Source organism: Olea europaea, unplaced genomic scaffold, assembly GCF_002742605.1.
Source record: "Olea europaea var. sylvestris unplaced genomic scaffold, O_europaea_v1 scaffold124, whole genome shotgun sequence".
Lineage (NCBI taxonomy): Eukaryota > Viridiplantae > Streptophyta > Magnoliopsida > Lamiales > Oleaceae > Olea > Olea europaea.
In genome coordinates this window covers 339,617-353,058 of record NW_019229835.1, presented here as the reverse complement: position 1 = coordinate 353,058, position 13,442 = coordinate 339,617, and the positions used below count along the sequence as shown (strand labels likewise).

The following is a 13,442-nucleotide window of genomic DNA, read 5'->3' as shown; positions in this document are numbered from 1 at the left end:
CTCACAAAAGTGTGGCCATCAACGGGGTAAGCCAATAAAACCATATGATGAGGAGAGGGGACCTTTATATAGAAATTTATTTAGTCGTTCCATTATCAACTTAAACCCTAATTAGGGTTTACGCATAATTTCGACCCACATACTCGAAATTACCACATTATATCAAATAAAACCCGTAAGGTGTAAAACAGTCCAAATTGATTACTTAACATAATTGGCATACTTATAATATCATTGTGAGCCATACATCTAACCTGTAAAATTCACAATCGAATGTGAAGCCCATACTTGAAATTATTCCAACACTCTCAACATCTCAATATATATGACACCCAAATATTCTTTTATTACAACACTCATACACTCATAAATTAATAGAGCAAATATTAGAACTGATATATTTCATTTTGTATGGTTAGAGGGAACTGATTGTTAGTCATTAGTGGGTATTCAGTGTTACTAAGCATTTGTGCCATGCTATCAATCCCATATTGCTCATCCATCTGCAAAATATATAATATCAAAAACTATTGTGAATAATTGTTAATTACGAATAAACAAATTAATAATCAAATAATAAATGAGAAAATCCAAATTACAGTTTTTTTTTTCAATTATATTTGAATATTCAAAATGAATGTGTCGTACTAATTTTGCATTACGTACCTTATCTTGTAGATACTTGTTCGCTTCCTTCAGTATTCCCTCCTTTGACATGAAAGAATTTTTTTAATTTTTCAATAAATTATAGAGAAATTTGTAAATTTTATAGTTTTTGAATATTGGTATTTTGGTCTAGTTTTAATGGTAAATTTGTAAATTTTATAGCAAAAGTTTACAATGATGTAAAATGTGGTATGTAAAGCATAAATACACTCTATCCGAAGGGTGTATTTTGTAAATTTCCTAAAAATATATTAGTGACACTATGGACTTAAAAAAAAAATTAAAAAAAAAGGAATGTAATTGAATGAATATTAAAAAAAAAAAAAATTGTAATGTAATTGAATGAATATTGCTGACCTTCCCTATCAAAATATTCTCCGTAATAAGGGGAATTTCCTAATAGAATGAAAGACCATACTGCAATCGAAAATAATTAGGTGTCATCTCAATATATAGGCTAACCNGTCTGTTTACGCACCATTTTTGGTAAAGAATGCATTTTGGAATAATATATTGATGGAAAAATGTAGTTAAAAAATAAAGAAAAATTTTGAGTTTGCGTGTGATATTATTCTATTAAAGATTGTGCAGTTGAAAAGAATAGAAAGAAATATATATTTTAAAAATAATATGGATCAAACAAAAAGTAACTCGTTCAAACAAACTAAAATTTACCTAAAAAATTAACTTTAAGTTAGTTTTAAGCTTAGGCAAGCACATCAACATTTTCCCCCCTTTCTGTTTAAATATGCAATGTGGAAGGTAGATAAAAAACCAAAAGTGGATGTAGCTGCGAGATACAATTAGGAGAGATACCTACCATAGGTTTTCGAAATGATTGGTAAAGAAGTTTAGCTAGCGAGTGAATATTGAATAACATCTTGTGATTTTATAAAGCAAGATAAAGCTACTCCCATTGAATTTTGTCTCCAAAAAGTAGGGATCAGAATTAAATAAAATTTGTCTGCTTTCTAGCACTATAGCTTTATTTTCATCAAGCTATAATTAAAATTTAAGCAGCATCAGATTCTTTATCATGGAAATTGTAATATCCTTTTGCGTATGTGTATTTGTATTCATACATTTGAATCTGTTTCTACAATTCAAGTTGCAGAAAGATATCTTGTTTGTGATCTCTGATGACCCAACAGTAAAAATGGACTTAGAGGACTTTCCGAAACTTGAAATAGCGCGTTTAACCTACCATTAACGGATTCAAGGGAAGAGAGAGAGAGATATTACTTACCACAACTTCCTTATCTCTGATCACTTGTTCTGCTTGAGCTCCCCGGTTATATTTCATGTATCTGTCTATCAAACTCTGCATGGTTCTTCATGATATAAGAGGAAAATTAAAAAGATTAGTTACAATGAAAAAAATGATAGCAGTATTAATGAAAATTTGAAGTACCCTTTGCTGGCTTGTTCATAGAGCTTTCCGTGGGCGGAGAAAATGAAAACTCCAATTTCAGCATCGCACAGAACGGAGAGCTCCTTAGCCTTCTTGAGGAGCCCTGCACGGCGCTTGCAGAAAGTCACCTGCCTATGCACCGGATTCTCAATTCTCTTCATCTGAATCTTTCCACGAGCCATTGATAATGTCTCTACTCGTATACTGTAATTAGCTTTTAACTAAGTTTGCTGCCTTGCAGACAACCTCCCACTAGTTTGAACTAGCTTCGAGGTCGTTGCACCCTTTCCCTCCTCAAAAACCCCCTTAAAACACAGATAACTTTCTAGGATATGGAGGTTGCAACCTTATATATACATCCTCAAATTCTCTTCCTTGATTTTAATATCCAAACTAGCACCATGGTTGGAACCCACCACGCCTTTAGGGCTTTACACATCACTCAAAATATTTTTTCAGATTCTGCATATAACATTGTGCGCAAATGACCTTTAAAGTAGATGGATTTTGTTAACTAAAGAAAACGCATAACTTTTTGACTCTTGAAAGGAAAATAATACCCGCAAACTATTACTTGGCAGCACGTGATTGGATAGAGATCACTTGGAGATGTACAGGGTACACGGATGCATCCAGTCTCACTTGGTTCTTCTTCTTTTAAGTATACAACAGTTTAGATTCTGGTCAGCATGCTATTGCTCGTCATGTGCAAATCCAACTGTTGTCGAACCAATGAGCTGCCCATGTTGGAGCTGCTTTTTCATTACCACTTTCTGCCTTCCTGTCTTACACTTCTAATAATTCTATCTATTGCCTTGTTTAATATATATTACTAGTGCTTGGTAACATTTTTCTTTACCCTTTTGGCTTCGTCATATTTGCATCCTTAAAATTAAGCACGTTTGACCATTTACTTCTTAGACAAATAAAATTTTGTTAGTTTTAAAAATATCTTTAAAAGTTAAGTTTGACAAGATATATATATAATGTGCTCCAGCAAGCCAAGAAACAAGAGCTGCTTGTCTACAAGGAGTTCAATTTCATGTCTTAGGAATCGAATCTCCACACTACGGTTGCCAGCAATGCGTGAGATAACTTCACTCTTGTCTTTTGCACAACTGAGCTATGCTCCTAAAGGCAAGTTTGACAAGATAAGTAACTCTACAAATTGCCTACACCCGAGAGAGGAGCAGTACAAGAAAATCAATTTTTTATTACAAGTAAAATCATTTAAAAATATCCAAAACTATTAAACAAAATTAAGCATAAATAATAATATCTTCAGCCATGGCATATGCAAAGTTCCATAAAAACCCACAGCAATATTTAACAACTACTTATAAGTACAACTGGAAATTCTCTAAATCTTTAACAAAACCCTAGAAAGACAAATAAACTTTTAACAGTACTTAAAGCAAGTAATAATAATTAAAAAACTGAATTAAAGTTGTAAGTCCTAGTTTAATAACTATTTTTAAATAGTTAACTCTCAAGTACTAAGTAAGCATATTGCTTGTTGCACAAACGACCCATCAACATGTACTCAATGCAAAAAGATGAAGTTATTTATATCAAAATATATAACTAGTACAATATCAATTATAAATCTTGCAGTTGATTTTCTTTTCAGTGTTATATTAAGCATATGAGTTATGAGTTAAATGTGGAAATTTTGATTTCACTTGCAGCTTTAACTTTCAAAAAAAAAGAAGGGGTTTTAGGACTTTTGCGAAAAATAAGATGATTTACGACGGTTGGGTAACTCTTCAATCTTAAATAATCCCACTGTGCAAAAGAGCTTTTTCGTGTGTTGGACTTTTTGTGTGATGGATTTAAGAATTACACAAAAAGATCAACTATACTACATTACCACAAAGTTTGACACATTGGTTGACACAATAAACTCACATGGGAGGTCGACATTATTTTATTCGCACGGGACTCACACCTTGACTGTGAATGTGATATCATTCTTTGTGTCAAACATTATGTTCGTTTGGTATTTTCCCAAAAAATTAGGTTGGTTCAATCTCCGCCACTCTCACGTCCCGTCCCGTCCCATCCCATCTTTAACTTTGAAGACAAGAATCTTGTCAAATCAAACAATATACATAAACAAGAACACTAATTTCTCTATAATTGTTAAGCAATTGGCACGTGGATATTCTTTCGCACTGACACCATCCTGAGCATGCGATGATATAAAAATTATGCTTTCAAAAATAACTTGATTCTAAATCTTTTGCTACAATGCAAATGGAATACCAAGTATTAAAGAAACAAAGGTCCCAGCTCAAAGATATATATATATATATATATAACCAGTGATGGAATATATACGAGTCCTAATTTCCATTTATACATATCGTCCTAGGTCAGCTACTAGTTCTCAAGAACCAAATATGGATTAATTACCTACTAATTATTTGTATTAGGTTTACTTTTGTCAAATCAAATGGACGGCTATCCTTATACTGATTAATATAAAAGAGTTTTTAGTTTGAAGATATTCATGTTACATGTAAACTGTATATATTATTTTCGTATAAGTAATTTGCCCAAGTAATAAAACAGACTGTGAAAAAAAATTTAACATAGCCACATTGACAAAGGAAGCCTTCTTAGTTACAAAAGCATCGTAATTAAAAACAGTTCCATTATATTGCATCAAGTCAGTAAAGAGGGCGATAGATTGATTTTTAGCAATAGAGATATTTTACATTTTATTTTAAAGAACTTTTGTTATTATAAAATTGTTGATTATTTGGTAGTCAATCTAAAAAGTGATGTTACAATTTAATTAACTGTTTGACATCCCAACTTTATATTTAGCATCACCATGATCATCTAATTTTATTTTATTTCACTATGACATCCAATTTCATATGCAGCCCAATTTTATATAACATTTCATCATAGCCATCCAACTTTTTTTTTAACCCTTTTTACTAATTTTGAAATGGGTAAAACGGTAACATTATATATATAAAATAAATTAAAAAAATAAAAATAAAATAAAATAAAATAAAAACTTATGTTAAAAAAAAGTTACTTAAAAAGTTATTTAAAGAAAAAGTTACTTAAAAAAATAAAAATTTATTTTAAAAAACGTTCCTTAAAAAAATAAAATAAAATAAAAACTTATTTAAAAAAAGTTTTTAAATAAAATAAAGAATTATTTTAAAAAATGTTACTTAGAAAATAAAAGAAAGTAAAAATTTATTTAAAAAGAAATCTAAATAAAAAATTATTTTTGCTTTTCTAATTTATTTTATATATACAATGCAAAGTTACCATTTTATCCCTTTTAAAATTAGTGAAAATGGTGGGAAAAAAGTTGGGTGGCCACTAGAGCTGGACAAAACTCTCGAACCGGACCGAACGATTTTTCTTAAGTTAAATACCGAAACAGGTATCTAAATGCGAAACTGACGAGTTCCGTTCGGTTCTTGATTTTAGATCAAGACCCAAAGAACCGAACAAGAATCGAATCTCCCCAATTTTTTTAATTAATTTATTTTAAATAAACAAAATTATTTAATTTTTTCTAAATAAATTTGTTAACTAGTAATTTAAATAAAAAAAAAATATATGATTTTCTTATTTCTAATTTTCAGTTCAAAAGCCAACTTATCTGTTACTGTACCATAATATCGTTTCTACCGTTCTGGAGAAATCAAATTAAAACTCACAACGCCTCTCTTAATTTTTTTGAGCTCGCTATCTTCCACTTCCTGTAATTTTTAACAATCAAATCTATGAAAAATTCAACAAAAAGAGACGCAAAAGACACATAAGATTGAACTACGTTACTTTGTAGGAACTAAGATTGAACATATTATTAATTAAACTATGTGTGAATATTAAAAAATTTAATTATAATACAGAACCTGAGAACCGAATAGAACCGAACCCGAACGATTCCATAATAAAATTTGAACCTGATGGTTCCACTTACTAAACACCCAAAAATTTTGGGATGGTTTAATTCTTGTTAGAACCAAATCGGACCTGTCCAACCCCAATGGCCACAACGAAACGTTATATGAAATTGGGTGGCTATGGTGAAATAAAGTAAATTTTGGAGGCCATTGTAACAATAATATAAAGCTGAATGGCCGTGGTGAAAAAAAATTAAATTAAGTGGCCATGATATTAAGCATAAAGTTGGGTGGCCATTGATGAATTTAATCCTATAATGTTCAACTTAAGATCAATTCGTCATGCGACACATAAACAAAGAAGTAAAGAGACGACGACGACGGCAACAACAACAACAACAATAGCTAATGAACGCAGATGAATCAATAACATAAATTCAATTTGAATTTGATTACGTGAATTGGCACAAAGAAAAGAGAAGAGGTTGTTTACGAGGAAATTATTAGGGCTAGGATTTACATTTTATTTTATAGATAATTTGGATAAATTTAATATTTCTTAATTAATGATAACTTTTTAGCTTCTCGTAGAAGTAGTTTTTAGACTAATGCTATGTAACCTCCCTAGAGTTACAACCCCAATTTAAATGACGCTAGATGATAGGTTAAATGATAGATGAAATTATTTAATTTATTTAATTTTACCTATCATTTAATGCCACGTTAAGGTCACCTAGGCTGGGGTAATAATCATAGTAAGGCTAAATAACATTACTCTTTTTTTTTTTTTTTATTAAGGAGCTCAAGACCTAATTTAAGTGACAAGAGTGAAATTTATCAGGTCATTGACTTGAAGTGCCTTTTTAGAGAACCTATAGTAGTTTAAAATGCACTTTTTAGAGGGTTAAGCTATTTCTACATAAAAAATGGTACATAAAACTCCCTGGATCTTTCAATTTAGGAGGCAATTTTCTCTGGACTCTTGCACTACTTTCCTCAGTTAATGTCACAGTTTCAAACTCTGGAAGCTTTCTTTTCTTTGTCAACATCTCTTTCAAAAATTTTGTATAGTTTGGAATTTGTAGTATCGCATCAATGAACAGAACATTGATTCGGAGTTTCTTGAGAACATCGAGGAATTTTTCATAGTTTGTGTCTTGTTTGTTCTTCTTGAGCTTTTGAGGAAAGGGAATGGGAGGCATGTAAGCTTTGTCTAGACTTGGTGCTTTTGATGAGTGATTTACACTCATTATATTGTGCCATTAATTTCATGATTTTGTTATTTTGGAGAGTATTTTAGAAGTGCTAACAAGTGATTTTGGTGTTGTTTTGTAGATTGATGGAAGTGGAGAAAACAAGAGCTAAAAGAGGTCAAAAGAAGGAAATAGGCAAAAGCTAGCGAAATTGGATGAAATGACCAAAATATAAGAGATCCAAAGTTCGAGGATTAAAATGCAATTAATCAAAAGTTGTGTCGAAACTTGAAATGAAGATCCGAGAGTTCTAGAAGCCAATTGGATGAAGGAAGGTGTCAAAGGGATCAAATTTAGTCAAGATATGATCATAAATCATTTTTCAACCAAAAAGTTTTGCACCGAGTTTTCAGCCTCATATTGAGACTCATTTTTTGACATAGCAAACGATCAAATTGGAGAATAATATCTGAAACAAAGTTGTAGCCCTTTGAGTTATCTTTCCAACGCATCTTGAATCGCCTCAATTGGATATCAGGAGAAAGAATTATGATAAAAATACTAAAAGTTGTACAGTGCAACCGAAGTAGTTCTCAGCGCCCAGGCACCATGATGCTGAAATTTTGACAGAAAGTCAGCGCCCAGGTGCCCAAATCGCAGCGTCCAGTCACCACCTTGCGGAAGTAATTTTTTTGGGTTTTTACCATTCTTTCTCGGCCCAACTCATCTCCAAATCTTTTCCTAATCTCCAAGACATTATAAATACACAATTGAAGACCTAAATTAGGGAGGAGCCGCACGCTAAAAATCTGTGGGATCAAGCCACGTTCTTAACATATTGGAGAGAAGGCAACAAGAAGGGAGATTCAAAAGAGAAATTCAAGAAGATTAATACCAAGCAACTGGAGATTAGAAGCATTCATTGGAAGAGGAAGGAGATCTTGGTGCAAGAATTCTACTTTTTCTTCTATATCTTCATTACAAACTCGATGATGTATTCTAAGACAATTTTCTACTTTTCTTCTTGTATTATGAGTAGCTAAATTCATTGTTAGGGGGAATAATGTAACCAATTGGGATCTTTTACATTCTCTTATTAAGACTTTCAGTTTTTAATTCTTCCATGTGTTGATTTTGCTATGAGTTGAATGCATTAAATTATCTAATCAATAATTTGATGATTTTTGTGAATTCTTTACAAATAGAAATATGAGTTTAGGATTTAGACCATGTAGTAAAATTCAGCACATTGGTATAACGAGTAGAGATACTTATACCATTTATTGCGGTCATAATTGAATTCCTAAGACATAGAGCTCGTTTAACTAAGTAGAATTTGCATAGAGATATGAAATTTAATTAGTTGAACAGGTTCAATGAGAACTCGAGAGGGATAAGAATACAATAGGAGAATTCGACCGAGCGCTACATTAGAATTGAGTTTTAATTTGAGATGTAAAGGTGATCAATTGGTGAAGTTATTCTACCCTAACATTCATTCGTTATTTGATTCTCCAATCAATCGTGTGAACATTCATTTATTTTCTAGAATTTAGATTAAAATCCAGATTTTACAACCTTTAATTTGTTTTAGTCAAATAGTAGTTAAAGAAAAATTGAATTAAGTGCTAGAAAATAGTCCTGGTGGGATCGACAAATCGGACTCTTAGGTCCATTATTATTTGTTACGGGTCGTACACTTGCGAAACAAAATTTTACAACAAGTTTTTGGCGCCGTTGCCGGGGATTATTTCTTTTAGACTTAATTTATTTCTTTATTAATTGTTATTTTATTTGTTTATTTTTCTTTTATTTATAGAAAATTGTGTTCGTTGTATGCTCCGTGCCGAAGGCGACGATCTTGAATCGTTTGATTCGGAGATAGAACGTACCTTCAGACGAAGACACAAAAAACACAAACAAAAACAGCAACATCAAATGACTGACAATCAACAAATTCATATCTCTATTCAGTCGATTGGACAAATGGCCGCAAGAGTGGTGGCACCACCGGAACAGCAGCATGAGCGAGGGGAAATAAATGAAGGTGATTTGTCAGTATCAATGTTCCTAACACCTATAGTAGTACCCATGGGCTCCAGTATTGTGTACCTAGATTTTGGGGTGAATAATTTTCAGATCAGACTAGATTGGATTAACTTAATGAGCAACACTCTGCAATTCTACGGGCTACCTCAAGAGAATCCGAACACACATATCTCCAGATTTCTCAAAAATTGTCTGAACTTCCATACTCCAGGGGTCAATGAAGATGCTATTAAATTACAACTATTTCCATTTACATTGAGAGATGCTGCATTGGAGTGGTTAGATATGGAGCCTCATGCCAGCATTACTACATGGGAAGAACTGACTAGGAAATTCTGCAACAAATTCTTTCCACCGGCCAGAGTAGCTAAAATCATATTGAAAATTCAAACTTTTCAACAGAAAGAGGGAGAAAGCTATCATGAGGTATGGAATAATTTAATGAGCTAATGAGAAAATGTCCAAACCATAGAATCACTCAAGGAAACCAAGTGCAGTACTTCTACACCGGACTTACACTATTGTCAAAATCTCAAGTTGATGCCTCTGCTAGTGGATATTAGGGAAATCAGTGCAACAAACCATGGACCTATTTGAGTTAATTGCCACCACACATTCAATGTTCTCATTAGAAAGAGTGATACCACCAAAGGCATCAGGATTGTGTGAATTAGACATCACAACATCTACTAATGCACAGATAGCAACTTTAACAAAACAGGTAGAATTACTTGTAAAATTGCAAACACATGGAGCAAATGCAATGATGGCCAGTTCAGCATGTGAGAATTGTGGGAGAAATCACGCTACAGAGAGCTGCATGATGCTCACTTCTTCAGAGGAACAAGTAAACTTTATTCAAAATAACTCTCGTAATTTCAACTCATATGGTAATAATTTCCAGCAAGAAAGAAGACCAAGTTTGGGGGAGATGTTTCAACAATATGTGCAAAAGACGGATAAAGTGTTCCAACAAATTGACACAAACTTTCAAAATCAATTAGCATCCATCAAGAAACTGGAGACACAAATTGGTCAGATAGCACAACAATTTGCAGAACCTCCACAAGGGACATTGCCAGGCAATACCATGATAAATCCTATGGAACAGTTGATGACAATTAAAGTAGTGGAGAACGATCCACCCAGGGCCCCCGTAAAAGTTAAAGCATATGTACCTCCACTTTCGTTTTCCCAAAGACTTCGAAAGAAGTCGATAGAGTAAAATATTCATGTCATAAATACAAAGAGCGAGGTACAAGCGCCAAAGATCACTACAGAGAGAGCCAAAAGAAAAGATGACAAAGAAGTGATTGATGAAGCTACAAGGGTAGAAAAATCTGTACCAAACGCAACTGAAAATGGAGAAAGTACAGAAACATCAGTTGCCAAAGCACCAAGTCCGGACAAAACTTACATGCCTCTCATTTCCTTTCCTCAAAAACTCAAGAAGAACAAACAAGACACATATTATAAAAAATATCTCGATGTTCTCAAGAAACTCCAGATCAATGTTCCGTTCATTGATGCGATACTACAAATTCTAAGTTATACGAAATTTTTGAAAGAGATGTTGACAAAGAAAAGAAAGCTTCCAGAGTTTGAAACGGTGGCATTAACTGAGGAACATAGTGCAAGAGTCCAGAGAAAATTTCCTCCTAAATTGAAAGATCCAGAGAGTTTTAGTTTACCAATTTCAATTGGAAATTCCTATTCAATTAGTGCATTGTGTGACACTGGTGCTAGTATCAATCTAATGTTGTATTCTACTTACAGGAAATTGGGTCTAGGTGAAGTCAACTCAACATCAATAACGCTACAACTAGCCGATAGAACAATCACAAAGCCACAGGACAATGTTGAGGATGTACTCGTAAAAATAGGAAATTTAATATTTTCTGTGGATTTCATTGTATTGGATATACCAGAAGATCGAGACATTCCAATTATATTGGGTAGACCATTCTTCGTAACGGGATGAACCCTTATTGACATGGAGAAGGGAGAACTAATCTTGAGGGTGGAGGACAAGCAGGAGATATTCAATATTTACATCCAATATGAGAAACCTCCCAATAAAAATGATTGCAGTAGAATTAATGAAAAAGAGTTACCTGATCAACGAAGCTATCAGAATTTTTTTTTTTTTGGAGAACTTCTTGGTGAAGATAAGAATGGACAAATCAAAATTTGGAGAGCAAAAAATGACTGCATCAATGAAAATTGCATAAAATACAGTGATGGAATAACTTGGTTTGAACCACCACGATAAATCAGCGGCAGAAGTCAAGCTAATGACTTAAAAGAAGCGCTTCTTGGGAGGCAACTCAAGCTTTTATTTTATTTTCAAAGTTCTAAGATAGTTTAATTTATAGTTTATTTATGAATCATCACCCATACCTCTTCTACCCATAGGTCTTGGAGTAATTAAGTTGGTTATTAGATGTTTGAGCTAAGTAATCCTTGTTCCATGAGTTTAATTTTTCAAATTTAATTTTTCAGGAACATGACATTGAGGAACACTCAAACCAACATGGACATGGAGGAAATGGGACAAATCTCAAGTTTGGAGGAAAATGTAAAAGAAGAGTCGATCAAATGCAACACCAAGACACCACAACATCATAGGAAATACTGACATTTCAAGGAAGTCCTCCTCCTTTTCCTTTAAATTTCACATTGAGGACAATGTTGAGTGACATCATTTGCTTACATTGTTGAGTTTCTCGTATGCTTATATGTGATTTGCTTGTTTTATGTATTTGTGTTTTTATTCAAAAAAAAAAGAAAGAAAAAATTTCATTTCGTGTTTTTGCAAGCTTGTATGTGTTAGATAACCTTGTCGGTATTGATATGTGTAATTGAGAACATGCGTTGATTTATGAATTGTGGACGAGTTATGTGTTTGAATTAGATTTTTGCTTATTCATGTGAAACGAAAATTATTTTTTACACTTGAGTTGATTGTAGCGTTGTGCATGAGGAGGTTGATCCACGTTTATAGGTTGAAATAAAGAACTTAGATGCTAAATCCAAACAACCATTAAACATCGCAATACACTTAAACCAAACTTAGGACGTTTGGATGATTGCACTGCTGTAGGGAAATTTGGAGATAAATGTGGATTTCGTGTGTGTTAATTTTTGTGTGAATTGTCTGAGACCAATAGTATGAAAATTGGGTGAAAACCTTAAGTTAGAGGTCGATTTTCAAGAATAGGTGTTTAATAAGGGGCATTGCACTAATCACCGCATAAAAAAAAGATCCCAATGAGGACAACTTTAATAATCTCATTGTGAATCGTCTCTTCGTAACTTTTATGACTCGAGTGATTAAGCCTGTAAGGATTTAAAACCTGGTGCCCTAAAGTCATCGGATTTGAGAGTCATCGATCTAAAACTCGCTACAGGGGTCATTTAGAAAGTTTAAGGGAGAGACGTCCGCACAAAGAGTAATTAAAGAATAAAGATATATATAAAAAAATTAAAAAAAGAGGAAAAAAATAGCTATAAAATATCTTGATTAAGCCCCGAACACTTGTTTTAGAGGATTAGACCTTTGATAAGGGGTTAGTAACTTGGTTGATTCCTAGAGGTTGAAGCAGTCAAAAATAAGAAGAATCCTCATTTGTTGACACATGGGACTACAATCGGTAAAATCTAACCAAACTTGAGTGGTGTAAGAAATTAGTATTGAAAATTTAACATTAGGTTACACCCTTGAAAAGAGAAAAGAAAATAAGTTTGGCGGTGTGTGAATCCCACGAGCAAAGTAAGGAAAAATTTAACTTCTAAGGTCGAGAATTGGGTCAACTTATTATTGTACAGCGTTGCACTTGACTCTCTCCACACACACACACACACACCCATTTTGCATTGAATAGGTGAGAATTTAGCTTTTGCATTATAGTTTTGAAGTAGTTCATGGAATCGAAGTTATGTTTTTAATCCTGAGATATGAAGGCAAGCTATCTAGCGAAATTTATTTTAAGTGATTTTGTTTGTCTTAGTTGTGCTTGTGTGTCCATTAATTATTTTATGGGTTTTGGTGTTTGCTCGAGGATAAGCAAAAGATTAAGTGGGGGTGTTTGATGAGTGATTTACACTCATTATATTATGTTATTAATTTCATGATTTTGCTATCTTGGAGAGTATTTTAGAAATACGAACAAGTGATTTTGGTGTTATTTTGTAGATTGATGGAAGTGAATAAAACAAGAGCTAAAAGAGATCAAAGGAAGG

General features: G+C 32.9%; 2 protein-coding genes and 1 long non-coding RNA gene across 3 annotated transcripts; 1 reads left to right on the top strand and 2 right to left on the bottom strand.

Moving 5' to 3' along the window:
- Positions 1-276: 276 nt before the first annotated feature.
- On the bottom strand, positions 277-1,123 carry LOC111374335. Its single transcript, XR_002699111.1, has 2 exons — positions 667-1,123; positions 277-503 (listed from the first exon to the last, which is right to left on the bottom strand). It is a non-coding gene; the product is annotated as an uncharacterized LOC111374335 (long non-coding RNA).
- A 41-nt stretch (positions 1,124-1,164) lies between these two features.
- Positions 1,165-2,507, bottom strand: LOC111374334 (agamous-like MADS-box protein AGL12). The gene is made up of 2 exons (XM_022996991.1): positions 2,078-2,507; positions 1,165-1,997 (listed from the first exon to the last, which is right to left on the bottom strand). Exons 1-2 carry the CDS (start codon positions 2,257-2,259, stop codon positions 1,862-1,864), a joined length of 318 nt encoding a protein of 105 aa, XP_022852759.1. The 5' UTR covers positions 2,260-2,507; the 3' UTR covers positions 1,165-1,861.
- A 6,630-nt stretch (positions 2,508-9,137) lies between these two features.
- LOC111374346 lies at positions 9,138-11,181 on the top strand. Its single transcript, XM_022997000.1, has 4 exons — positions 9,138-9,626; positions 9,754-10,146; positions 10,240-10,374; positions 10,450-11,181. The coding sequence occupies exons 1-4, from the start codon at positions 9,138-9,140 to the stop codon at positions 11,179-11,181; spliced, it is 1,749 nt and encodes a 582-aa protein (XP_022852768.1).
- The last annotated feature ends 2,261 nt before the right edge of the window (positions 11,182-13,442 follow it).

Bases quoted from the DNA above. Each gene is read 5' to 3' on its own strand.
- LOC111374334 (XM_022996991.1), bottom strand. From the start codon at position 2,259: ATGGCTCGTGGAAAGATTCAGATGAAGAGAATTGAGAATCCGGTGCAT. The intron at 1,998-2,077 runs GTACTTCAAATT...TATATCATGAAG, and splicing joins TATGAACAAGCCAGCAAAGG to AACCATGCAGAGTTTGATAG.
- LOC111374346 (XM_022997000.1), top strand. From the start codon at position 9,138: ATGGCCGCAAGAGTGGTGGCACCACCGGAACAGCAGCATGAGCGAGGG. The intron at 9,627-9,753 runs GTATGGAATAAT...TGCCTCTGCTAG, and splicing joins AGGGAGAAAGCTATCATGAG to TGGATATTAGGGAAATCAGT. The intron at 10,375-10,449 runs GTACCTCCACTT...ATAAATACAAAG, and splicing joins CCGTAAAAGTTAAAGCATAT to AGCGAGGTACAAGCGCCAAA.